This window comes from Rhipicephalus microplus, chromosome X (genome assembly GCF_043290135.1).
Source record: "Rhipicephalus microplus isolate Deutch F79 chromosome X, USDA_Rmic, whole genome shotgun sequence".
Classification (NCBI taxonomy): Eukaryota; Metazoa; Arthropoda; class Arachnida; order Ixodida; family Ixodidae; genus Rhipicephalus; species Rhipicephalus microplus.
In genome coordinates this window covers 327,532,155-327,558,962 of record NC_134710.1, presented here as the reverse complement: position 1 = coordinate 327,558,962, position 26,808 = coordinate 327,532,155, and the positions used below count along the sequence as shown (strand labels likewise).

At 52.0% G+C, this 26,808-nt stretch overlaps 1 protein-coding gene across 3 annotated transcripts in view; it reads right to left on the bottom strand.

The window, feature by feature from the left end:
* Positions 1-26,808, bottom strand: part of Tet (Ten-Eleven Translocation (TET) family protein) — a 270,293-nt gene that overhangs the window by 116,959 nt on the left and 126,526 nt on the right. For all 3 annotated transcript variants that reach the window (XM_075879612.1, XM_037413663.2, XM_037413662.2), the window contains exon 2: positions 22,103-23,052. In XM_075879612.1, coding sequence (XP_075735727.1) covers positions 22,103-23,032 — 930 coding nt within the window. In that variant the 5' untranslated portion in view covers positions 23,033-23,052. The remainder of the gene's footprint in view (positions 1-22,102; positions 23,053-26,808) is intronic.

The following is a 26,808-nucleotide window of genomic DNA, read 5'->3' as shown; positions in this document are numbered from 1 at the left end:
ACGGTTCTTTGTCCAGAGATAGTCCATTTCTCATGAAATGGCTGCCTAATCGAGCGTTCGGAGAGGCGCCGTGTGCCGCCCATGTCCGCGACCAGGCGAGTGAAGGCCGCCTAGTGCGGCCACTGGCTTCGTGGCCGAAGCCAGTCAGTAACCTGGCCGCAATTATCGCGCGCTGCTCGGAGGGCACGGACCGTATGGCCTTGAGATGCTGTTGCACCGAGGCGTACGGCTTCCCAAGCAGCAGAGGGTTGCCGCTCTGCGTCGCCTGGACAAGGCCCGCTCGGCCGCAAAACAACAGTGCTCGCCCGCTTGTTTCGATGTTATCGCTTTGCTTCACGATTAAGTCTATCCGCCCCCCTCTCCCATGGAATGGTCAAGGCGGACAACGTCAGCCAAACGTGACCAGCAGCGCATACGAGAGGCGACCATTTCACCAACACCACTCGGCTCGGAGCACAAAATCGCCGAGCATACGTCGAGAATGTCAACGCGAATATGCGATACACAGAAGAAAGTCTGTGCCCTTCAGACTGCTGCAGTGTGGGCGGTTGCATAAAAGTGCGTGACGAAAATAGTAACGAAATAATAATCAGCGCACCTGAAAGAACGGTAAGCGGGAGGCAAGAAGGATAACACGGCTGAACGACTGAAGTAAGCGCGCGATTTTTCTGGCAACGGAATCGTTGCTCAATCACGGCTTTCTAATAAATGAACGTTATCAACATTCACCCGCCGTATTCTACATCCGACAGCACAATTAAGGGCATTCAACGTTCAAGTGCGAACAGCCGGTAAGAGATTTTTTAGTAATGTTTCTCGAACTGATAACATAAAAGCCAATCAGTTTTGATACTGTCATCGAAGCGAATTCGTTATACGTATGACCTCGGAAATAACGTTGTGACCGCAATGATGCGGTGCACGGTGAAGCCCAAAAGGCGAGGATTCTAATGTCGACCACGAATAAACTATTCTGCGCTGTCACGAAGCGCATACGAGAAATAACAGGCTGTGGCATTCGCCCGCAATAACGTGTTTGACGCAATTTTTAAAATTAATCTCCCCCGCTTTGTACGCTTTGACGGAGAGCTCCCTTCAGCCTGTCATCAACGCTGATCAAAAAGAGGACATTCACACTCAACAGGCGCGCGCAGTATCCGCTGCACTTATGCACACTCCGGCAGGCAGCCTTCCGAACGCCCTGAGGTTGTATTTACCCAACTCAAGCAAGCGACAGACGCTGCATCATGATCCAAGCTCCCTGCCCTCCACTTCTATCTTGACCATTTCCACTCATTGTACTTCAGAAAGGGCTACGACTTGCCACGGAGAGTAAAATGCCAACTGAGAAAATCAATCACACATTTCTGTATGACTACCGGTGCGGGATTCCTTCTCTAACGTTATATACCTCGAAACAAGCTCCTCAGCGCGCCGTTATCAGCGGAAAGGAGGGCGAGCAGGATCTAAAATGGGGGTAGTGATAATGCCGCCCATTATTACCACTCCGCCCTCAGGAGGAGAGCCCACTCATTCTTCCTCCGATTGAGATCGTCCCACGGTGCATGGCTAATCCTCGTCTGGGAACCACACCACTAACCCACGGGGCAGTGCAAGCCCGGAGTATTGTTCACGAGCGCAACAAATGCTACCCAGCAGTTTCCTTCCAGCAGGGCCAAAAAATAAAAAAAGAGCCTTGATCGAGGGTCACGACGGCGTCGCAAATCGAACACCTGGACCCCTCCCCGGCTTGCGGGAGGACGACCTCATCCGGGACAAAAAGAAAGCCCATCACATCGCCGGAGCGGTTCGTTACCGGGGCTCGTCGAACGTTGCGAGGAAGATACTGTGCGGTGATGCCACCTTCTTATCGCCACTAAAGCTAGCAGAAGCGGTGGTCGGAGAGGAAGGGAAGCACCTCCGGGCGAGCGCCCGCCCGCAAGAGGTCGTGCGAGCGGCTGCAATTGCCGCCGCCCTGGCGGCTTAATTGACGCGTTAAGGCGGAGAGGAGGTACGCATCTCTCGCCGCGCACGGCCGCAGTAATGGGGGATAGCGCGCACGAGCGAGAGAAAGCCGCGCGCGCGCAGGTGCGTCACGAAATCGGCGAAAACAAAACGTTCCCGAGATGATTTCGCTCGATACAAGTGACCCCCAGGCAGCCCACGTCTCTGGGGAGGAGGAAGCGTCAAAGACACCACCACCACCACGCCCGAGCAGCTCGTTCATCCCGATCTAAGTTCACGATAAGTGCACATTCGCTACAACAGAACACGCGTGCACCGATTGCCCGCGCAGATAGTTTCGTAAAGTGACCCCGGCCAATAATGGGCTGCTCACCTCTTTCTTTTGGTGGCGCCTGGAACACGCAGTAAAGCTTATTCCGGGATACGGGGCATCGGCATGGAGCAGGACACGAGCACGCCACGCAGCACGAGAATCGGACAGTCAGAGTGGCCCCGTAAGAACGGGAAGCGCGAAAAGTGAGTTGTGGGCAAGCGAGTCCAGTGCAAACAAAAAAAAAAAAGCAAGCAGAAATGCAGTGCTCTGCGCGAGTATGCCTGCTTATCGGGCTGTGGTTATAATCGAAGCACCACACATGGATGTTCGTTACGAGGGTTGCGTGATTGATCGCTCGTGGCCCGAGCAACCACTAATGGAGCCGAAGGGGAAACGACGCTCCTCGGCCTGCCAGGTGCACTACAACGTACGTACTTTCGAAGCCGGCTCCGTGGCAGCCGAGCGGGCGGGCCGACCACGCACGCTTGTGTGCACGTCACTGGGTCGAGAATGAATGGCCTTCCAGTGAGCCCCGCCAAGAACTTATCAATCCGCGTATATCTTAGCAGTGAGAGCAATGCCTCCGAGGACAAGGGACTCCGAACGCTCAGCTCAAACTGATACACAACGCGAGCTTAGAGATTACGTTTCTTTTAGTGCCGGACATCAGAATAACCGACAGATTTGACGGCTGCAACATGACGCGATGGCTTCGGGTGCGGACTGGGAGCCGCGACAGCGTCCGCAACGAAGTTCCGTGTGCGTGGGCGAGTGACGTGAGAACTCGCGATGCCTTGTGTGCCCTATTATCTCCGCCGTCCCTGACTACCCCGACGTATGGATAATGTTAAGTTTGCAAGACAATGTACCTACAAACTAGCATTCGCTGCCACGCGATGTTTATCCAAAGGGGCACACGAAGACTGAGGCAGCGCTCAAGTCGACCTCCTCGTGAAGTACAAGAAGGGCAATGATCAACAAAAACAAAAGCCGAAGTCATAGAGTGAATAGTGTGTCGTTCGTGCACTACGACTATACGCGCCATTATTGAGGTGTTGATTCGTGCCGGCTACAAAGACCCGTGGTGCACCGTGCATAAATAGGCGACTGCCCGAAGTGGTAGCCTTCATGAAATGCGTGTGGAGTTCCGCCCCGCTCAAGGAAGCCCCTTTGGAGAAGCGCATAATCCCACAACCCGATGTCATTCCCTTGCGCACAGTGAAAAAATAGTACTCTCGTGCCGCCCATCTCGCAAGCGATGTAGCGCACAGCAGGCATGCGGCGCCGCCCGCCTCCCGATGATGGCCTGGCTATCAAGTTGCGCAATTGCCAGCAGCGTTATGCGGGGACGTTCCAGCGCCAGTCGACACACGCGCCGGTCCGAGTTGAAATAGCGTGTGGTGGCCCCCGCAGGGCGTCCCTCCTCGGAGTGGGACAAGTGCCCCCAGGCGCCCAGCGGCGGGCTCCTGCGTCGTCCAAGTCCCCCACCCAACCTTTCTTTTTGCGCAGTCAGGGCGGGACGGCGCTCGCGCAACGCCGCAGAGTTCAAGGTCGTCACTCAGTAGGCCAAGGCCGCCACCCACCCACCCAGCGGCGGCTCCTTGGCGGTGCGGGAGCCCGAGGCCCCCGCACCGGGGGCCCTCCGGTCCTCTCCCCGCCGCTGCTACCGGTCTTGGGCGGGGGCCCTGCATCTCGTGTCTTCCTTCCGGGTGGGGTGCCTCCGGCCACACGCCGCCCTCCCCCTCGCTGCGACATTAGCCGAGCCGCAAGGCCCACCAACGGCACTTTCCTCCCCACAACATCATCACCCCCTCCCACGGGCTAAGCCACTTAGCACCCAGCCGCCCTTCGGTATTTCTGAGGGAAAGTACCCCTCTTTTATCGGCACCTGTCGTACCTGCGGAGTTTTTCCATTCAGTAAAACGGTAAGCAGCGGACCCGCCCAAGTCCCGAATAACAGAGATACGCTTTGTAAGAACATTCAGATTGCCAAGAACTTCGCGTCCTAGTACATCAGATTTCCGTTTGGGGAAGAAACAAGCTCTCCAACGGCGCTTCTCAATTTCCCTTAATTCCAGAACACCGCACAGAGACGTACTCTGCAGGGCCCCCGCTTACGCCAGGGTTAAAAGAATGCTCCGTGCCCGCCAGTGCTGCGGCGAAATCACGAAAATAATCGTCTTCGAGCAGGCTCGGCGAAACTCTGCGTGCAATCAATGGTAGCAGACGCGGCGACACTGCGATCCGCATGCGCCGTGCACCCCCTTTCCGACAAGCAGGCAGAGGCATTCGTCGTCGTAAAGGTGAAGCCAGCTGTGCAGGAGATCCGGCCGGGCCTTGATTCGTTTACTGAGCTCCCTCGTTACGGGCCCCAGCGTCGTTAGAGGTCGCTTTCGCTCTCCGCATCACCGAAAATAGAACGGCCTGCGCAGCCGGCGCTCACTTTTACGGCAACAGAGGCCCGGGGCTCCCCGCACAACGGAGCTAACGACCGGAAAAGGGAGGCCACCCAACTCCCACCCCATGGAAAGCCGGAAAGCACAGTAATGTGCCAGGTACTATACGTGTATAGTAGATGCGCCTCTCTCCGCAAATGAACGGGAACATCAGAATGGAGGCGAGTAGCTGAAAGGAGACTGGTGCTCCAATCGACGACCCGCTCTTTTCAAACAGAAATGTGGCCAGCGCTCCTGAACTGCGCAATCCGTAGATAACCCTTCGTTCGTACAACCCTTCGTTAGTTGCACCGCTATCCCTTTTCATTGGTAGGAGGGGGGGGGGGGGGAGGGCACCGGCGATCGATACAGCGTACGAGACGCGTGCTGGCACAAATGCCAAGAGCACGAACACTGCGCAACGACATTCAATCCAGTCCAACCACACGTGCACACGTCAAGACATTCGATTTACTGCCTTCTCACAGCAGTTTCATCAACCAGTTCTTTTGTAGCGCGAAAAACGATGGGTCGACTCAGATTCCGCCGTAACGCAGAATGCGTCTCTTTCTTCAGCTCCGATTGCGCCACAGACCGTCTAATTGACCGCTAAATGCAAAACGTCGGAAAATCGGACAAGCCTGGCGGAATTTCGCACTGTTTAGAATATTCAGGAGACGGCTGATCTGACTGCATGTGACTGCACGCACATGAAGCTCCTTTGAAAACACGGGCAGTGCTATTCACACGCACACACAACGTGATAAGCAGCGGAACTTGTTAGCTACTAGCCACATTTGCCGGTTATAAGCCGCATAAAAACCTTGCGCAAGAACACACAGCAGCTAGAAATAATACCAGAGGCCTTCGTATCAGTCCCTGGCTTCGCTAACATCTTTTACTGGCGAACTCGCACGTGGACACGAAGAAGAAGAAGAAAAAAAAGAAACACACTTTCCCGCAACTTCGCCGGGTGCGCGGCGCCTGGCTTGAGTCAGCTTCCACTGAACGCGAGGTGCACGTGCAGCCAGCGCGCGCGTTGGCGTAAACGACAGAGTTGTGTACGACCCACGCTCCCAGATGCAGGGTTGGCCGCCATAAAAGCGCGGCCCGTCTGCCAGCCTGACGGCCGCGAATCGTGGGGGGGGGGGGGGGGAAGCTTCGTCGTCGGCAATCGCGAAATGGACGCCTTTTGCTCACGCGTAGCGAGTGTGTGTCAGGAGGCAGCAGGAGAAGGCCTCTCCTCGCTAGCAGCAGCACCCCCCCCCCCCTTTTTTTTTTCTTTTTTTGCTGTTCTTAGCGCAGAGAACATCTGCGTAAACAAACAAGAGACGGCGACTGGAACAAGGCAACAGAGCGCGAGTCATCGTTTGAATATGGTGTGTATTTTTGCACGCGTGTTTGTAGATGCGGTGGTTTCAGCAGGAGGAAAGGTCATAGAAGGGTAGGAGAAACGCTTTTTTTTTTTCGTTGCCAGAAAACACCCCATACTGACATTGTAATATCGAAAGAGGGTGGGCGAAAAATATGGGCGATGACTCATGTTCTTATGCTTTTTTTTTTTTGCGCACGGAATATGTAAGCTAGCGAAACGCTACCTTGGGAATAGACAAATGCACCTTAACTTCTACAGGACAGCCCACCGGATTATCACGCTCGGAATACTCCATGCGTCTTCTCGTTGCACCCCTCACGAACTATCGGCGGAGTACTGCTCGCGCATTTGTGCATATCGTGATGTCAGAACAGAGACAGAGGGGTTTAACAAACAAGATAGTGGAGCACGAGATAACAACTACGGAGGTGACTTATGACAAGCTTGGGCAGCACTCGGTAATATTTCTTCCTTACTGTAGTCTTTTTCTTAAGTTTCTGCTGTTTGAGTGCTAAAATCACAGTATATGTAATTTTGAAATACCCTGTTGTGGGTGACTCCAGGTTAATTTCTTTTACCTAGGGATCTTTAACATGTACCTACATCTCACAATATATGAAACCTGAGCATTTGGACTCCATCGAAATGCAACCGCCATGACCGGCAATCAAACCTGTAACCTCGAGCAAGGCAGCACGACGCTTAGTCCTGCTAAGCTGCCACGACTGGTGCCTCTATTTCTCAATCGCGATCAACACGGCAATGCTGGTAGCAGCAGAGACTGGAAACGACGCGCGGCCACCTATGCAGTGATCCAACCAGTCTACCAACGACTATATAGTGCGATTACAAATCAACAAGCTGGTTTTTAACATCCTGCCAGTGACCCAAATCCAACCCGAGAGGACTGGGAGGTGGCCCTGCTCGGTTGCCGGGACCTTCCGGCCCAACATAATCCGGCGTGTCATGCCAGGGCATCGGCCACGTACACTAGGGACTACCCGCCTAGTATTGCGAGGAAGCTGTCTCTCTAGGGGCTGGTATTTACAACCTCTGTAAATATCAGCTTAATAAATGTTTACCACTACTACACCCACCACCCAAAAGAAATGCTCGCACGAGTGGCTAATATGACGTGTGCACGTGGGCGCGGTGCTCGTATTTCATTCGCTTTATATTTTGCTTTTGTTTCTCTAGCATAAGATGCTTGTCCGCGTCACACTTGGAGCTGGTTCACGCACGGCATGCTCACTCCGTGTCCCTAGACAAGCGTCACGCACGAGAACAAGAGGGCACGACTAGCGGCAGAACGAAGAAAGGACGCGCTCGCTGGTGAGGACGGAAGGAGGAGAATCGGGGCCGAGAGTACGAGGAATCTCCGGGATGAAGTCACAAGCCTCAGAAAAAAAAAAAAAAGATCCCGCGGCGCGGGAACGAAGGAGAAATAAAAGTGTGACAACGAAAGCAGCAAAAGAACAACGCACACGTAACGAGACCGTAGCGATGCTGAGGGGGGAAACACCTCTGAGTCATCGGCGCCCACTTTCTCCCGGCTTTCCTTCTCAGCCTCCGCCACGCACACAACACACACCGAGCTCGGGCAGCAACCACCCCGTTTACAACCCACCCCACTTCCAGAATCGTCTGCCGCGTATCCCCCCTCCCTTGCTCCGCATCGATTTTTCTGCTGCTGCCGCTCTGTCCTCTTTTGCCGACCGCCAGTTCCCCTCCAGAGAGCTCGCTCCTTTGAGCCGCGTTTTCTTTTTGGCAGCCTCCGGCGCGTCCTCTTCATTCGCCCTCCTCTGCCTCCTCGTCGTACTACGCGCAAGCGTCTCGGTCACCGGTCTCTAGGTTAGCCGCCCTCTCCTCACGCAACCCCCTCACCATTCTTATCCCTCCCGGCATGGTCGTTTTCCCCCGTCTTTGTTTCTGCGTTTCCGGCGACATTTTGCCCGTCGGCTTCCCTGCCATCACTCGGGGTGCCTCCTCGCTGCTGCTCCCCTTTCGGTCTCCCGGGAAACGCCCACGCTGCGCCCGCTGTTCATTCATCCCAGCGGCGGTGGCTTTGCACACTTGGCGTGCGCGGGCAACCCCAGCGCAACCCGGCAGACGCCGCCGCTGTGCGTGCGTGCGGCGCTTTTGCCGCGAGCTCCCCGTTTCCGAGACGACACCTCACTTTTTCTTTCCCTCTTGGTTGCCTTCGCTTTTGTTGCAGCGCGTCACGAGGTCTGATCGGTGTTTACAAACAACGTCGGCTCGTTCACTGCGTTCCACCCTGCGGGTAACGCTCGGGAAAAAGAGGTCTCCTCGCGGAAGTGTGTCGGTCACTCTTGTCGAAATCGCTGCCCCACACACGACGGAGCGTTCTACGACGAAACTTAAATTCACGGGGGAACAAACCTTACGGCTTATACCTTTCATCCTTACAAGTTTTAATGCGGAAAGAAAAATAGAAATGTACCACTTCAACACGCTGAATATAAATGTGCCTTCATAATGCCCTAACACCGTGTAACGGAGGCAAGCTCTAATAATGAAATAAAACGGCTCAGATTTGGCGATCGCGATCACACCACTTCGCTTGGCGTAGTTCACGGAAAGGATACTTCTCTGCTAGGTAAGTGCGCTATGCCAGATAACAAACGCAACGGAGACTCGAAGTTTGAGAAAGAAATGAGTTCGCGGCGAAAATTGTTAAGTATGGCTAGCGACAAGTCTTTCTTTCCTGGAAGTTGCTCGACTCGCGTCCCTTCAAGAACTTATACGAGAATGTTGGAGTTGCGAATATTGTGCTCTTAGCGAGCGAACGAGCAGCACAGCAACCGACGAAAGCGTAGGATGACAAGCCAAACTCTCTCGAATCAGCAGGAACGTATGCGATAACTACTGCACTATTAAAAATAATGTTCTTTTTTCGAGCAGTCTGAAACATCGCAATAGCTCTAGACCAATAGGGAGACATTGACGAATGGCTATATTGGTGTAGTCAGACACACTGTGGATTACAAACCCAGCGCGAAACCATGCACGTCACACTTAACCCCTACGTGCTAACGGTTCGGGGCGCTTTCCTGTACTGTGCCTTCTATATCACACGTCAGGAGACGATCGGCGCCTTAGAGTACTTCCAGTGCCTGCCGATGCACCTGAAGTCGTTTGGGATGGCGGAAGCTGTGACGTACTCCAGGAGAAGGCAAAACAAAGGTCGCATACGACCTAAGGCCGCAAAGCGTTAAACTACGGCGACACTTGGAACATAGGTGGCATTGCTCACGTCTAAGGGGACTGGGAGGAGAGATTCGGACGCCAATTAACCACGTCCATTCGTAACTCTATCCAAGTCACCTGCTGTTGCGCGTCCACACGTAGTCAGTAACGGAAATCAACCCTGCTCGTCATGTCTTTCATAACTAATTCATTCGTCTCTCAGTAATTCGCATTATTTAAATTGATTTTGAAATGTCCAGAAACCACACATCGCGCCGCCTGGCCACAAGGTCTGGCACCGCGCGAATCAGTGATTCAGATTTGCTGTACATGGTCAGCTGTTCATTATGGCCGCCACAATTGGTACTTAAAAACTGCACTCCGTATACTATTAAGCATTACCGCGTTATTTTTTTAGGAATTAAAATGAGTTGATGCTGAGAAGCGGCACACCGCACGAGCGAGAACCACAACGCACGAATCACTGTCACATCCACTATACTAATGTTTGCAGCATCTTTTGAGCCTACGACTTGCGTTGGCACGCAGATTAAAAGAAAATCTTCATAAAAAATGCTTCATCGTTACCCCTCCACAATTAGTCACTGACCGGTAAGGTTTCCACTGCGCTAAAGAAACAGGTGCCATAAAAAACTGGTTCTCAGTTTGTTTATGGACAGGCCGGTTTTCCCGCGCTTCACTACAGCTTTAAAATAAATAACGTCTTGGTGCCTTCAAAGGGGACATTTCGCACGCCGATCTCGCGGCTTCGCAGATCGGAACTAAATAACCACGAGTAAACACGAGGAGAAAAATCGAGAAAAATAAAAACTGCAGCACTGGTGGGCTGCCGCCCTTCTCTTCATCATGCCGTCGGCGCGGCTTTATCCGGCGGGAGCAGCAGCTACACAAACGACAGCACCTTCGCGACCACCGCGAGGCGGAGACTAAGGGGGGCGTTGCGGACAAGCGCTAAAACAAACGCCCCAGTGACAGCCAGCCGCCGGGCAAAGGCGGGGGATGCCCCGAGATCTCGACACCGCTTTCTTTGTTCGTTTTTTAGCCCCCTCACCGGGCGGCAGCACTCGCTCACCCGGAGGGAAATCTGCCGCGCGCGCGTTTTCAGTCGGCGGTGCTCGAGCGCAGTTCGAGCGACGGCATTTTCTTCGCCATCGGAACAAGGAGCTATTATCCACGGCTAATTGGCCTGTCGTTGCTCGGCCGGGGGAAGGAACCCCGCGGTAGGGTTAATACCGCGCGCGGACGCCACCGAGAAGAGGAACGGTTGGTCCCCATCGATTTGTTCTTTTACGTATTTATAACCGCCTCCCGTTTACTCCTTTTTCCTGCCTCGCATTAAGTGTTTCACATGTGCGCGCGGCCACCTTCCAGTCAGCGATAAAAAGAAAGTGCCCCCCCCTCTGGGTGCTGCCGACAGTTTCGGTTTCCTAACAGCCGTGGCGGCGCCGACTCTAATGAACACTCGAGAGAACTGCCACTCCCCGGGCGCTCCGCGCGCAAAACGGTCGCGGAGACGCGAGCGCCGCTGAAGGGGGGAAAAAATAGAAAATGGAGAAATTGGATCCGTGGCTATAGCTACCCCCCAACCAACTCGCCACTCAGTTTCTTCTTTCGCCATTTAATCGCTCTCCGCATAACCCAATAAGAGGGGCTGGTGAAGCAGCGCGCCGGGGCTGGTAAAAAACTCACGGGGAGGAATATGGTATAGAAAAGCGAGACGGCCGACGTGACATGGCCGCCGTCTGGGACACGAGGTGTACAACGCAGCAGCGTACTACGCAACAAATCCAATTCTTGAGCCGCGCAAAAGGGGGACGTCGCATCATCTACCGGATTACAGATAAACGCGGTTAGCGCTTAAACCTCCCCTTCTCCTCACCCATGGCAGAAAAGCGAGGAGGCACGGTGGGGGAAGGCACCGCTTCGATACCCAATACAACTACACTGTTATTTGGGTCGGCACGGCATAAAACTGAGGGGTATACCTACGAACTTCCGAGTGCCCCTCGAAGCACTCAAGGATCACCCCATATATACAGCGGCCTAAGAATCCAAGCACTCGAGGATACGGGCGTAACAGTGAAAGTGCCCAACGCGAAGCGAGCAACAATTGCGTCCCCACGTGTCACAGGAGTCATAGCTTCAACGTAAGCAATGACGTTCACGAAAAGTCTTACACAAACTTTCTTTTTTTGTTTTTGACCCACAAGTTTCACAATGCATCACTATACCAATAAGCCCCATTCTTACGTCATTTCAAGTCTACAGAGAGCAGCACGAGTTGAAGGCGATTAGTCTGTCCCCGCTTAAAGGATAGAGAGGTACAACGTATTCCCGAATTCCCCCTTCGCCTCCTTAGAAGGGCACAAAGAATCATCCCCAGTAGCCGTGCATGCCCGACGACGTGTTTCTCCTACAAATGGGGACTGTCGGGTCATCCATTGGTTCGCCTCGTCAGCGCGAAACACGGCTCCTGCGTTTTTGCAGCACAACTTACTTAAGTTAGGAATAATTCCGCGAGTAGGGCAAGCGTTTCTCGTAATGAATGCAGCAGACGCAAGCTTGCACACTTCAGTATGCGCGGCTTTATTCAAAATCATCATTAAGGCCCCAAAAAAAAATAAAAAAGGAAAGAAATCCGCTTGAAATGTAATAGTCTCCACAGTGTCTTCGGAGCATGTCCCAATCATGCAGACACAGCAACGAAGCAAGAGGGGCCAGATGGGGGTGTGGAGGCTTTATGCGCGGAGGGTGTGCAAGCAAGTCCGAATAAAAGAAGAAGAGCCAGCACCACCCTGCGACGCCACGAAGTTGAACCCCAGGGCGATGTCGTCTGTCGTAATGAAGACCAATTTCCGTACTCCCCTCCGAGTTTGTTCTGCGCGGTCCATTAAAACGGTGCAACGCTTCTTCGAAAATGCAAGCGACGGTTGGCTAGAAATTACTAGGAAAGAGAGAGTGGAACCTCATCGACGGCAACACGATAAAGAACGACCGCGGAGCGCGAATACCCACAACGAAACAACCCACGGGCGTCAAATGACTGTGGAGAAGTTTCGGAGATCTTTCTCGAGACCCGCGACCAGCCCGAATAGCGTGCGAAGCGCTTCTTGGAGCAAAATGTCATCTACCTTGTCAAAGATGCACGTATGCAAGTGAACACGATAAGCAAAGAAAAATGTAAAAGCACTATTTTCAACAGACTCGGTTCGCCTTGGTTGTGGTTATAAGGGATGTCCCGAAAGCTGCCGGGTACAAAGTAGGTCAGACTCGCACTCCAGCCGCCAGGAAGGAACAGTGACACGGCACAACTATCCACGTGCGCGCCCTCCTCGGCGGCGATGCGGCAGCTTTCACGACTGTAGCTTGAAATGCCGAGCAAATGTTAGTTCACTGACGATTCGGCTCTCCGATCACTCGCTCCGTGCGCCGCGGGAGGTAGGTGTGGCGTCTGAGGGCGTTTGAAAAATCCGTCGAAAAAAGGAGCGCCTGCTCTTGTCTGCGATTTCGCATGAATGCCTAAGCGTTACACAGCTAGCGCTCAAGAAAAATCAGCCTGTCACAGAAATGTCGCTGACAAGGTGGGTCGGTCCAACTTGGACACAGTTCAGCTTGGAGCTTATACGGTGTTATGATAGAATTGTGCACAGGTACGCAACTGAAATGCATCGAGGGGCGTGAGTAAAAGAAATCTAGGTGAACGTTTATTGCGTCAAAAAATAATGTTCGCACACCAGCATTAAACTTATAGCGTAGTGTAGCAGTGTTCTGTGTCCAAAGAATAAAACGCTGCCAACCATCTGATGCCTACTCCCCCACATCCCCCACCCAACAAACGATTCAACAACTATATATGTGCGTTCAATGGCATAGAATGCTTGCACACTATGACACAACTTGCGTACGGGTCTGTAGTTTTTCTCTGCGAACTCTAAACACAATAAAAGGTTTCACCGAAATCTCCCAAGTTCAAAACAAGGACGCGCTTGTCGTTCGAAAATTATGGTCGTATGTACACTGCGTTCATCGACACGAAATACGTTACGTTAGTCTAACAGTAAAGCAACATGCATGGACGCCCCAGAAGCGGGAAACAAGCGCGCTTACAGGGTTCACTCGCACAGTTCGCACCAATTATAGAGCGCCCTCTGAAAAGCGTGATACCGCTAATAGCGAAACCAAGTGGGAGAAAAAAAATCTGGCAGCGATCGGCAATGCACAGGTACACACATAGGCCACTCCTGCGATGAACGGAAGTAGGCAAACGTTCGGGCTCATCGTGGGCATTATGGACCATCAGGAGGAACCGGTGAAGCGTACTCGGAGGAAGAGACCACATGCTGGTAACGCAGACAAAAGCGAGGGAGGGAAAGGCGAGCATCAAACTACAGCCTGGGCCCGTCCCTCCTATTGAGCCCCCGCCGCTGCGAAGGGACAGATGGCCGCCAGAAGGCGCTCGCACAGGGAAACGAGAGCAGAAAACGCGGAGGATGAAAAATAAAATTAATAAAAAGACGGAAAACGAGAACCGAGGCGCACATCTGGACGCATCACAGGCCTCTCGAAGAAGAAACGGTCCCGCCGCCGCAACGGGACGACGGAGACGCTCAGCGCACGCACACAGCCACTACTACGGGAGAAACTGGACCTGGCCGGCGCACACACTCACAGTCTCCTCCCGCCGGGCCACAACTTCGGGGCCTTGTCCGTCTCGGCTCACGTTCTGTCGCATTCGTGTTGATGACGCGCAAGAAGCGAGGCGCCTGCGCTCCGCTGCTGCACGTTCTGACGCGAGACGTTGATCGAAGGCAAGTTCACGCTGGCAGTTGCTACTGCAGTTACCAACACACGGAGAAAAAAAAAAGTTGCAGGATAGTGTCGCTACAACAGATTCAACACAAACCCTGACCAGGAAGTGTACTCTCCAGTTTGTCGAACCAAGTACGGCAGCTGCACGCTAGACCACGAGAAGTTGCGCAAGAGCCGCTGGCATGCCGAACGCACGCATTTCCTTTTTTTGTTCGCCTCACGGCCAAGAAAAAAATTGCGCCAACGCTTCTCGCGATTTTCTAGCACATTTCTAGCGGAGTCGGCTGCTGAGATCACACCACTAACACTACGTCCTTATTTACACAAGCGTTAATATACAAAAAATATGTTAGTGTGAAAGCATACTCAAAAATATGGCATTCGCACAAGTTCATGGATTGTTTTCCACGCATTCTCTAAAGCTTACATTTTATGTCCTCCTCGGGAACTAACTATAGTCCGGGCACTAAGTGGCACCGCTCCAGAATCAAGAAGCGAAACTGGCACGAACCGGTTCGGGAAGAGCAGCGACACTCTAATAGACCCTCGAGTGGACATAAAACGACGTTCTTGCTTGCCGTTACCCACTTGTCCCAGCCAGCGCAGTTCGCGTCAGGACACGCAAGACGGGTGCAAATAGTAAAGTGTGAACACGCGTTAGGAGAAAGCTGTATTGTAGGGGCTCCCACACAGCGACATACGTTTTTTTTTTACGCGGCCAGCAGCAATACGCAAAGTAAACTCAACTCACTCAAAGAAAATGGCAACACGAGTGTGGAAATGGCTCAATTAAAAATGGCAGATCCCTTTCCCAGCGCAAGCACACGCCCCTGGTTCCCCGCAAGGAGAGGAGGGGGGGGGGGGGGGTCACCCTTCCTTTACATCTTCAATCCCGGACTACGACGAGGGCAGGGCCAGCACGAGAAGCGGCGCGAAAAAGAAAAAGTCGAGCGGAACAGCATTGTTCGCCCTGCCACCGCGAGCGAACTACTCACTTACTCCCCCGACTTCTCGGAAAAAGAACCTGAGGCAGCAATTTGCCGGGAATCAACAGCAGCGTAAGCCACGCTCGATATCAAACGGTCGGGAAGGATGGGGGCACCCAGTCGCATATCTGCCTCGTGCTCCCTCGATGCTTTGCTCTCACTCTCTCTTCCAAAAAAAAAAAAAGAGCCGTGAAAATGGCCTGCCACTCTTTCGCATTCTCAGCATCATCGCTTGGCAGCGTTTTCTGCAGTCGTATGTAATTCGCCGTTCTTTCATTGTATTTTTTCCTGGTTCATATTTCAAAAAAAAAAAAAAACGTTTCCCAGGATTTTCTCTTCGCGTTATGTGACGCCTGCATTCGGGAATGACATCGGAGAGAAAATGAGTGAGAACTCAATGTCAGCAGTCTTGTCGAAGGCAAGACAGCTGCAGCAACGATGTCTTTTCTTCTTTATCGACGCGATAACGGGCGATTAGAGACAAACCCGGTTTCGTCGTCCGATGGAGTCCACCGACTGCGCCTAACCCTAAATGCAGCACTCGTTGCACTGCCGATTCCACAAGCCCCTTTTTTTTCTCCGACCGTCGACTCTCAAACGTCGTCGCCGCCGTCGTTAATTCGCTGCTGCGCCTCTTCCGTTCGACGACAACCGAAGTGAGACGGTCACGCTCCCACGCGAAAACGATGTAGACGGAACAATAACCTGCCGTTCACGACGACAACAGAGCATGCCGAGCACAAACCTTGCTTAACAAGGCCCAGCGCGCGTTCCACGAGAGGACAGGAGATATGGAGAACGTTGAAATGTAGCCCTTGACACAGCGGGTAGTTGTGGCGGTTACACCGTACGGAAAGCACAGACATGCCGTGCTGTCTTCGTCGGCCCGTAGCCTTTTTGGTCTACAAGACCTATATTGGCCCATTTTCGTCTAATCAAGTTACTACGCAATAGTGATTCACTCGGCTGAAAAGATTTTTTAAAATCGACGTGCCGACCAGAACGGCACGGCATTTTCGTACTTGCCACACGGTAAACCGACGCCGCTAAAACACTCTAGTATTTTAAGCAAGACGAGCAAACGAGAACGTGTTTATCAAACAGCCGCTTTTAGAGCGTCAAATGTGAACCGGACAACCCAGAATTTGACCTGGTACAGCGAAAGTATCGCGACGGGAACGTTGTGATGTATTGGGATACGAACTTTCATTGTGCCCGCTACCTACAAGCTATGGGAAACTACGGTACGACGATCGCCACTCTATATATACCGCGAGAAAAACTGGCTAGTAAACGGATTTGTGTTCGTACGTGGAGCTTCTAACTGCCTCTTGACCATGATGACGACTTTCCGACGTTCAACTTTCTGAACATTTTTTTGTTTCTGGGCACAGCAAGGCCCACGTACATGCACTGATGGAATATCTCGTTGGAAATGATCCATTCGCGAAATCACAAATCCATTCGAAGCCAAGTAAAGTTCAAGGAAGGTTAAGTGTAACGCGTCACCATTGCTGTTCTTGCTGCTTACATACACTGTGGTTGGTTCCTTCAGCATCTCGTGTCCGAGACGGTTTCTACACTCGTGTTCACACATATGTTCATGCTTACATCGACCTCTGCAGAGGCACAGTTCTCTCTCATTCTTTTGTAGGAAATCGTATGACGACAACGAGCGCCCAGACGTGGAGAGAACACGCGGCTGCCTCTTCGTGAAGTCTTTCAAGACAGGGAGCCTGGCGACAAACGCGCGCACTTTGCCGGTGCGCAGCGGAGCCGCAATAACGGCGATGCGCGCCAAGTCTATTTTTACGGGCAGGACCAAAAGAGAGGGGAAAACACCCGCGCGCCTTTACAGAAACGCCGTTCCCTTTGCGCCACTCGTGGAAAAAGCGATTAAGAGCGCTAGTCGCACTATTATTTTTTTTTTATTAGCGACTTCAAAAAAGGCGCACGTGCGTGTCGTGTTGTTTCATCCTAATACAACTCCTGCAACACGCCGGGTACAATAGCATCTTTCCAAACCTCTCAACTACGGTAGTCGGGAGAGAGAGCAAAAAAATAATAATAAATGAGGCAGTAGTACCTCACATTTTCGAAGAGCTACCTGGCGCACATGCATAAGAAGTGCCATACCGTCGTCCCCAGGAGAGTTCCTGACGCTAATTATTGCTATGCATTTATCTACAATATGAGGCAAAGACAAAATTGTTTGAATTGACCATTTGGGTAGAGTGCCTCGATGCCCGCTTCCTACATTTGCGTAAAAGTGAGCGCCACCTCTTGTGTAGACCGGAAAACTTTGCTCGTTCTCTTGGTTGAAAACGTATGCGCCAACAAACATGCTCAAGGCAGTGTTTAGCGGTTCAGATGCGCATGTTTTGTTGTTTAAGCGTCGAAATCACGTGTGTCGAAAGTTGGGCGAGTCGGTGACAGTCCATGATTACTTATGAAGCAGCGATATGTCCCTATCCGGTTGCTTTTGTGCTTGTCATCGTCCGCTGCTTCATAAGTAATCATTACCGCACCTATTATTGAAAGCAGACAGTAGAGGAGGAAAACACTCCGTTTACGTTTGTGTAAACGAGGACTTTTCGCTTTTCAGCTGATGAGCAACCACAAAGTGAGGTGATACTAGCACTCTGCTACTTCCGACTGTTCGCGTCACTCATCGCGCCTGCTCCTTCAAGGATGTACGTGACTAGGCCTTCAAATGTGTGACGATGAACTAGGTTTGGTGAGCGAGGCGTGTCTGTGCGGTCCGGTGTTCACGGGACAACAACGGCAGGGCTCGTTGCTGTACTACGGGTAACATCATCGGAACGCACTGCGACTGCGTTGCCGGGAGATAAGGATCCTTATCTATAAGTAGAGCGTACGAGAAGCATTTCCAGTACACTTTAATATAGGCGTCTCTAGCCGAAATCACCAAAGTGTGAAATGACGATGTAAATGAATATACGTCAATACGCTCGCGAGTAAAACAGTGTTAACGAGAGGATGCACTTTCCTAATACGCAACATTAGGCTTTTTTTCCCATAACAGGAGTTTCTCTTACTGTACACAAAGCAGCTATCGATGCAGCTCCCACTATTGTGACTATTAAATTACTTGTGCTTCTATCTCAATCATGGTTCGCGCAGATACGAAAGAGCGCATCATCGCGTACCAGCGGCAGTGTTTGGCGGTCTGTTAGAAGCGCTGATAGACGCCAGACTGTGCGCTGCACTGAAAAGATGCGAAAGCGTTAGTTCGGCACCCACGGCGAGCCGCGCGAGTCAAACTCCTCAGTTCCAATGAAAGTTTTCTCCTCCGCCTACATTCTGTAATCCCACACGCCGTTATCCGAACATCGCACTTTTCGGCACGTATCCCCACGGAGGAAAACCTTGCTCATTTCTCAGTTTGGATAAGTAATCATCTCTAGGTTTAAAGGCGAGAAAAACCAGCGGAAACTCAAGACAGGGATGAAGAAGGCCCATTCAATCACTGGCCATTACCGGGAGTTTTCGTAGGTTTTTCTCACACCTTCTTCGCCATCCTTGCTCAGTAAGATAATTCGCGCAATGTGCTGGCGTATTTGCCCAAACTACGAAAGCAAGGTCGCTCAACCACGGCACACGAATGAGCCCGGCCGGTGACCGGCCGGGCTCATTTGTTTTCCAACGAAACCCAAATGCCAGTAGATGGCGCTACCTGTGCCGCTTCTGCTCATGCGCAGTAGCTTTCCCGCAAATGGTCAGTTGTTTCTGCAAACCCTTTTAGACGCATACACGCACGAGTGATGCACGCTCCGTTCATCTCCAGAGCGGTCGCGCGAAAAAGAAAGAAAAATCACGCTTGATCCGGTATGCAAAAACAGTTGAGAAGTGTCACGGCTTTATTTGCAGTTAAAGTCAAGGCATCTTGCTTACGTAATAGCAGTGTCATTCCGTATAGCTTAACGCGAAATATTTCGTACAAGCGGTTCCCGACAGAGACGTTTTCTTCAATAAAGTCGGTTCGAACGTAAAGCAGTTAGACAAGAGTAGAAGCGCGATTTATTATCCCCTTCTCCCAAAGCCACTCGTCTGTTGAAATCGTGCCTTTCTAAAAGTCATCATGGTCGCGTTCGGTGGGAACAAGAGATCGTACGCCTGTGAGAACCTTTCGGTTGGAAGGGGGGGGGGGGGGTCTCTTTTGTTTAACGGTTGAGCCGAACCATAATGACGACTCGAGAAACGAGTTCTTCCATTCAATCAGAGGACCCGGTTCACGGAACAGAACCTGGTGCGAATATGCCAAGCTTCGGTGCTCAGCGAAGGCCTGGTTCAGACTTTGAACGCGTAACCTATATAAGTCTCAGACTTGTTATTCCCCGACAATCGTGCTAATCGGGCCACGCCGGCGGTTGAGCCGCAACTTATGTCGAGCACGGTCTTATCGAGCGTGCTCGATAGTGGCGGCGGCTCGCCCAACCGGTTATGTATGCAGCTGCTGCCGCGGAAGAGCGGAGGTCGCTAAAGATTACCACGCTTCCGCCTGAACGTTGCACGGCAGCGCGCGCTGTCGCAGATCAAAGGGAACCGCATAATCCGACTGCAGCTGGTTTCATTTTACACGGAGATACGAGACTGAGTGAACGGCGCGTCCGTACAGCCGACGACACCGTGTGTTTTGATTTGAAATTCAGAAACCGAGCCCAAGCGTTCCTTCTCTTCTCGCTACACCACGCAGCGTCTGATCACTCTCTAGACAATACAGAACTGAGTGTGGGTAATCGCGCAACTTGCCAGGGTAAGTAATCATTGTGAACTCACTTCCATTCGAGAATGTTGGCTGCGCTGATTTATAGATTGATATGTGGGTTTTAACGTCCCAAAACCACCATATGATTATGAGAGACGCCGTAGTGGAGGGCCCCGGAAATTTCGACCACCGGGGGTTCTTTAACGTGCACCCAAATCTGAGCACACGGGCCTACAACACTTCCGCCTCCATCGGAAATGCAGCCGCCGCAGCCGGGATTCGAACCCGCGACCTGAGGGTCAGCAGCCGAGTACCTTAGCCACTAGACCGCCGCGGCGGGGCAATGTTGACTGCGCTATCTGCCGCTTATAAAACTCCCCTTAAGCACGGCACGAAGCACCACAATTTTAAACAAATGTTTATTGTGAAAACCAAGTAAAGCGCACGAATGAATAACACGCGGAAGGACCAAGAGTGATCTCTTCTAAGTGAGTGCAGCCAGGTAGGTCTATTGACCACTCTTGAAAAACACAATTGAGGCTGCGACACTGAAAAACGATTCAGGCTGCGATGTGCGCGCAGTACACGGCACAGTACCGCCCCCACGTCGGGAACAGACGACGCAGCGCCGTTAACAACGCGTTCTCTATCCGCGGCTGTGTAGATACGTAACCGGAAGTTTTTCAGAGGCTGGTCATATGCTGGCCCTTGCAGTAAACGCGATGTTTAGGAAATATCCGGCCGCAATTGCCCAGCGCGCAGCCGCCGGTCTGGACCGAGACTCGTCTGTCGGTTCTCTCTCTCTTCATCTCCCTCCCCTCTTCCTTCTCCTGGCAGACACTCATCTGTGCGCGGAAGAAGGATCTTCGCACAATGCGCAAAGCGCGCACGCACGCACACACATCCGGGCAACCGAGCTCGAAGAGACCGGAAACGGGCGCCATATGCTCTGCAAAGTGGCGGTTTTGTTCGCGCCGCTGTGGTTCCATTAGTTACACACGGCGTAGCAACGTGGGCTACGGCCGACGACGATGATCAATAACGGACCCATTAACAAAAAATAGAGGAAAAGGAAGTTGCCAAGCCTCGCGTCTGAGCTGCGCGAGCACGCCGTAATGACATGAACCGCAGGCCCGCCTGATTGATATTATCTGCCCATTCAAGCCTAACCTTCCATAAAAAAAAACTGTAGAAATGCGCTCATTCCTTGTATATTTATTTTACGTCGATAGCAGGAAAAGACCGACGAAACGTAATAAAAGACGCGCTCCAACAACATCAATTTTAAAAAAAAGTATGAGTCGCTCTAAAAACTTCGGAGAAAAAAGAAAGGACGAAAGACGCACGAGTGCGTGCGCGGCGCATAGTACACATCCCGACAGGCCGGTCGTTCCTCTCCGCTCTGGAGAACAGCTGGGGCGCATTGCTCATGCAAGAAAGGTAGAATGAGAGGGAAAAAAAAACGGATCTGACGTCACTGCTTCTTTTGTGCTTTACGGGCGCCCTCTATTACGCTTCTTGTCACGGCATGAATAATGCACATACACAAAGCAGCTCTCCCCGAGACAGACGACTGTCGCGGTGGTCGAAACGAGAAAAATAAGAGGGCAGCAGCTCGAAAACGTCCGCGAGTGGTTTCGTTTCTCTCCGTATAGTTTTTTTTTTTTCTGCGTTCCAGAAGCCGTTAGAGCAAGATGATCAGTCGGCTTTAGGTTCGAATCAGCGTTACTGCCAACACCCCGCGTATTTAGCCCACATGGCGCAAAAGGATCGCATACTAAAGACTTGTTTCGCGCCTAAAGCATGCGCCCTTGGAACACTTCGCAGCACTATACGGTAGAATTCGTCGTGATGTCGAGAGCCTCAGGCAAATGCAGCTTGAACAAAACAACATCGTTTTACGACAGTCTCGGTGTTTTCAATCGATTCTTCTTCTAGGGACCTGCTTGCACCCGTATCCACGCATGAGCCGTTAAACACCGCGCAGAACGGTGGAAGTACTCTAAAATACCCGCCTTATAAGGTACACAACTCAGGCTGTTTTGTTCCGAAAGCATGCTTTCTGCAGGAATAGGTCTTGGGGCTGCACCCAAGTCTGGACGAAAATACTCTCGGGGCATGAAACTGAGCAGAGGCAGGCGGCCCCGTCATAAAAACGTTGGGCGCCGCTCGAGGATTCATCGTCGTTCCTCGACGAGCGCCCATAATATTTACGCAACGCGGGCTGCGATGTGTGCCACGCGGTAGGAGGAGAGTACTCACTTTCTCCTTTTTGGTCTTGAGCTGATCGCACTTCCGCATCTTGCAGATCTGGTGACTGCGCACACTCCTGCACGGCCCGCACTCGCCGCAGTTATCCTTCTTGAGGCAGCCTGGGCACTCGCCGCAGCGCTTGCGTTTCTTCTTGGTGCCCTTGTCCATGGCGTCCGGCGTGCCCGGCGGCGGGGGCGCCGCCAGGCCGTTGCGCTGGTCGACCCAGGGCTCGTGCGAAGCGGGCGCCATGGGCTGGAGCAGCGTGTGCCTGGTGGTGGTGGACGACACGGAGGGCACCTGGAAGGACGGCTCTTCGCCGGAGCCCTTGTCGGCCGCGAAGAACACCGCGTGGTGCGGGGGGAAGTCGGCGAAGGGATGATGCTGCATCGGAAACGGCGGCGCCGGGTGCTGCGATGCCATCTTGTCCACGGGGGTGGGCATACGCTCGCTAGACTGCGAGCTGTCCTGGGAGCCCAGGCCCGGTGAACCACTGCCCTTGTCCTGGCCGTTACTGAACGGACGCTGGTCCTTGTCGCCGGGCCGCGCGCCCTCGAAGCCCTCCTGCTCCCAGGGCCGGTAGCCGACGCCGCCGGCGGCGGGCGTGCCGGCCCTCGGCGACGACCCGTCGCCGGGCTTGTCCAGCAGCCGCGCCGTCAGGCCTTCGTCCTTGCCGTCGTCGGGATCCTTGGGCGCGAAGCCGAAGCCCGGCGGGAAAGGAAAGCACACCTTGTTGAACTGCGACTCGAACTGCGGCGGGGGCGCGAAGGGCCCGAACTCTTGTGGCGCTGCCAGCAGCTGGTACGGTGGCGGTCCGCCCACCATCCAGCTGTCCTGGGCCGTAAGCAGCGCCGGCGGCCCGGGCCCCGGCGCGGGTCCCTGCGGCGGCCCGGGCTCGAAGGGCCCGCCATGCAGCGCCGTCGTCGGCTGCCGCTCACTCATGGCCAGGCGGGGGGGCGCATCTGCGCATAATAACGCCAATCGTTACTACTTTTGCACTCCTTCCTTGCATCTCACACTGAACACCACACGCGAGACAGTACATATGAAAAACGTTTTCTCATGAGCACACTGCATAGTTGCAGAAGCGAAGCGGTCGCACGCGTGCATGCAGCAACAAAGATCGCTGAAGCGTACTGGAGCATACAGCCGCGGCCACGTCTGTGTAGAGCTCGCGAGGAGCCGGTTATCACTATGCGGGGCGAAACCTCGAGGCAGTTTCGGGCTCTGATGTGGTCAGCCTGACAGCTAGGCTGTACATGCTTCTGATACAGCACTTCAGAGCCCAAAACTGCCTCGAGACGTGGCCGCGGCTGTACAATAGCTTCTTTTTCTTGGTATGCCAGCTGAGACAGACAAAAATGTGTGAACTCATCACGGAAAGTTTCCACCTCAATCTTTGATGAAACAGATAGCAGCGCGCAGGTACGCGCAGACAGGTTAAGGGAGCAGGCAGACAATGCGCAAGTAGGATCGAAGGTATTATGGCTAGTCATGGCATTACACTCAAAGAAAAAATCAAGTAAAAAAAACACCAGGCCTGCGCGGAACGCGCAGCACCGTCACAGCGAAAGCTGGAAGAGCGGCCTTTCAGCGCTTTTACCCCTTTCAGCCCTGGCGCTCTATGAAAAGGACACAAAAAAGTTTGCTGGCATCGTGATAAAATTAACTCAAACATTGAGCTGTCTGCGGTATCCTTCATGCACCTGAGCAAAACAAGGCAGTAACTTTTTTGTCATTATCTTTTTTTTTTGTAACTCTGCAAACTGCAAAAGAAGATGGAGGAGTGCGAAAAAGACACTCGCCGCAACCGATTATTTTGTGACACCTTACTGGTTAACTGTTATATCAGAAGCTATGGCTCTTATTTAGTTTTATTTTTAAGATGTCTCACTTCCTTTTTACAAATTGTGTCTTCTCCCACACTAACGCTTCGCCCGCAGGAATGAAATCTACATATCCTAAACAAAGGACCCCCAGTGCTCGGTGGCTGTAAGAGCTCTGAAGCAATTTGGGCGAATGCAGAGCTGCAGCTATCATGAGAGCTCCCAATCTCTTGTTATTCTAGCCGAAAATGCTGCTCAAATCGCTTAGATAATATGTAAAATGTCTCCCATAGCGAGGAAGTACGTAATGGATCTGAATTCGTTTCTGCGATATATGATTGATGCGCGATGGAGCAAGAAAATGACGGCGATGAAGAGCAGTTCAATCAGCTTGCCCTGGGGGATATAGGTGGATATAATTTTGACACTGCAAAGCAACAGTCGGCAATATTTTTTTTTAATGTTGGATCTTACAGAGTGCCCAAACATTAGACAACGACAATTGAAGTGCAGTGACGAGCTATGTATCACGAGCGCAAAGACTTGCTTTTGAACCTTGTAGGCACTGTAACTAAACCATGGCCACTGCATGTTAGTTTCGCAACATTAGCATGTGCTAACTGAGTAGAAATACACATATGTGTTTAAATTCCCCATATTTCACTTTGCAGCCACTAAGCCCTAGTGTCCTATATATGAGACAGGGTGCTATTTTCTTGTATACTGATAGGGTGCTCGAAACAAACTATTTTCGTGCTCTTGAGGCTGTAGTAGAGCCAAATCGATAAAAAAAAACCCTATGCACTTAACAAATTCAGAGCTTAAAGGATTAACACTCTGGGTACCTGCTACAAGCACACTTGAACAGTACCCTCTACGCCATCAATCATTGTGTAGTAGGCATCTTTCATCATGTCATCTTTCATCATTATTCGGAGAAGCGTGGTACCCGATGCACACTTGCAAAAAATTTTGTGCAAAAAAAACAAGTTTTTTGTGTTGTGGCTGACGACGATGAATAATTATGCCAAAAGCTTTTTGCAATTCGCATAGACCCCCCCACCACCACCACCTACACACACAGAGGGTATGTGCCATAGGTAATAAGTGAACAAGATCAAGCTTTCCTAATGGGTTGGAGTTTTTAACGACCCACTCGTTGCGCAATTCACATTGAGGGACAACCGGTTGTTCCTTTGCTGTTCTAAAACACTTTATTATTCATATTAACGCGATTCCTTTCCCGACATCAAGCCTGCCTAAGGCCAGTTTGCAAAGAAGTCTGAAGCACCGGTGTGGCTCATTGGTAGAATACTGGGCTGGCACGCAGAAAACCAGCGTTCGCATCCCAATGTGTCATTGGGGCTTTTCATTTACAGTTTTTGTTTTCTTATTTCGTGCGATAGTGGTTGTGGATACCGGCGGCGGACAACTAACGGCACCGCACCCGACCGTTGTGATCTCAGGACAGATTTCGCTGTAAAATAGCGTTTCTTTGGGCCACAACAATAATCGTCATCTTGCGTTTCGTTGCACTATCACCACGCGCCCGCCACTTTAGGTCATGAACGACATGCGCGTTGCCTGCGTGTCATTGCTTGCTTGATAGGAAAGCGGCCAGCGCAAAGTTTTCAGAAAGGAAGCGCAAGCGAGCTGGCTGCTGATTATTGTTGTTGTTGTAGAAAAGGGCATTCTTTTTCCTCACTCTTTTTTTCAGAGTGTAGTTGTAATGACTGCTAACCCACCCTTGAATGTGCTGAAAATAAGGAAAGGAGTCACGATTGAAAAACGGGAAATGCAGCATCTGACCTAATTGCTGCTCTCTGGGACGGATGTATCAGCATGACCTTTATTACGCTTTCAGATAAACGGCCGGTATATGTACGTATGAGCAGTTGTTGGATATATGGCTCTTATTAAAAGACGACCGAAGTCTACATTGCCTTCCAGGCATAAAATGACCGTCATCCTATTGACAGTCAATGATATTTTATGGCCTATGTGAGATTGCCTTGATCGAAATTCTCAGAGTGCATACACCGTCTACGGAGCGTTTTGATATAGAGATGTAACGTACTGTCAACACACAACACTTCGCAAAGGAAGGATGCCACGAGGTTTAGAAATACTGTTAATCTTCCTTGGGGAAGGCACAAACGGCTTTAATTTGCTTGTTTCCGCAATCGTACGCTAACAGCCCTGTCAGTTGCGAACCATGTGTACGTGGTGTCTAACGACGTTCGCTTATTTATCAATTCGCTTAGGCGAGTACGTGACGTCGAGTGTTGAATAAAGAGACGAAGACGCCGACGACAAGACAACAAAAATGAACTAAGACGTTTAGGCACCCAGAACGGTAGCATTGCTCACAATGCTGCCCAATGCAATCTCCACGAGCATTGTGTTCAAAAACTTCCGATCTGGGTGCCGAAACGTCTTAGTACATTTCTATTATCTTGTGGTCGGCGTCTTCGTCTTTTTATTGAATGATTCTTCCCGACCAGACGGGCATCCGTCGAAGCCTTGATTTGATGCCGAATGTGTTTGGTTACAAATCACACGAGTTAAATCACACGCGCCGCAGCGCCCCTAAAGGCCAAATGACAAGAGCTAGAATTTCAAAAAAAAAAAGAACATCGTAACCAACAGTAGCGTGACACCACCGGCGAGCACAGACTTACCACGTGCCGATGACCGAGCGAACGAGCAGCCCCTCGCCAGCCTGAAGCTGTTGCCGCCGCAAAGGGGTGGGCTCGCAAAATCGGGCCGATAGAAGGACCGCTGCGTAAGCGACACACGCCGGCAGGGGGGCAACAGGCAGCAGCCAAGAGTGCGTGTGAGAGAGAAAGCGTGGTGGGGAAGCAGGAGAAGCAGAGAGGTGTTAGTTTGTGC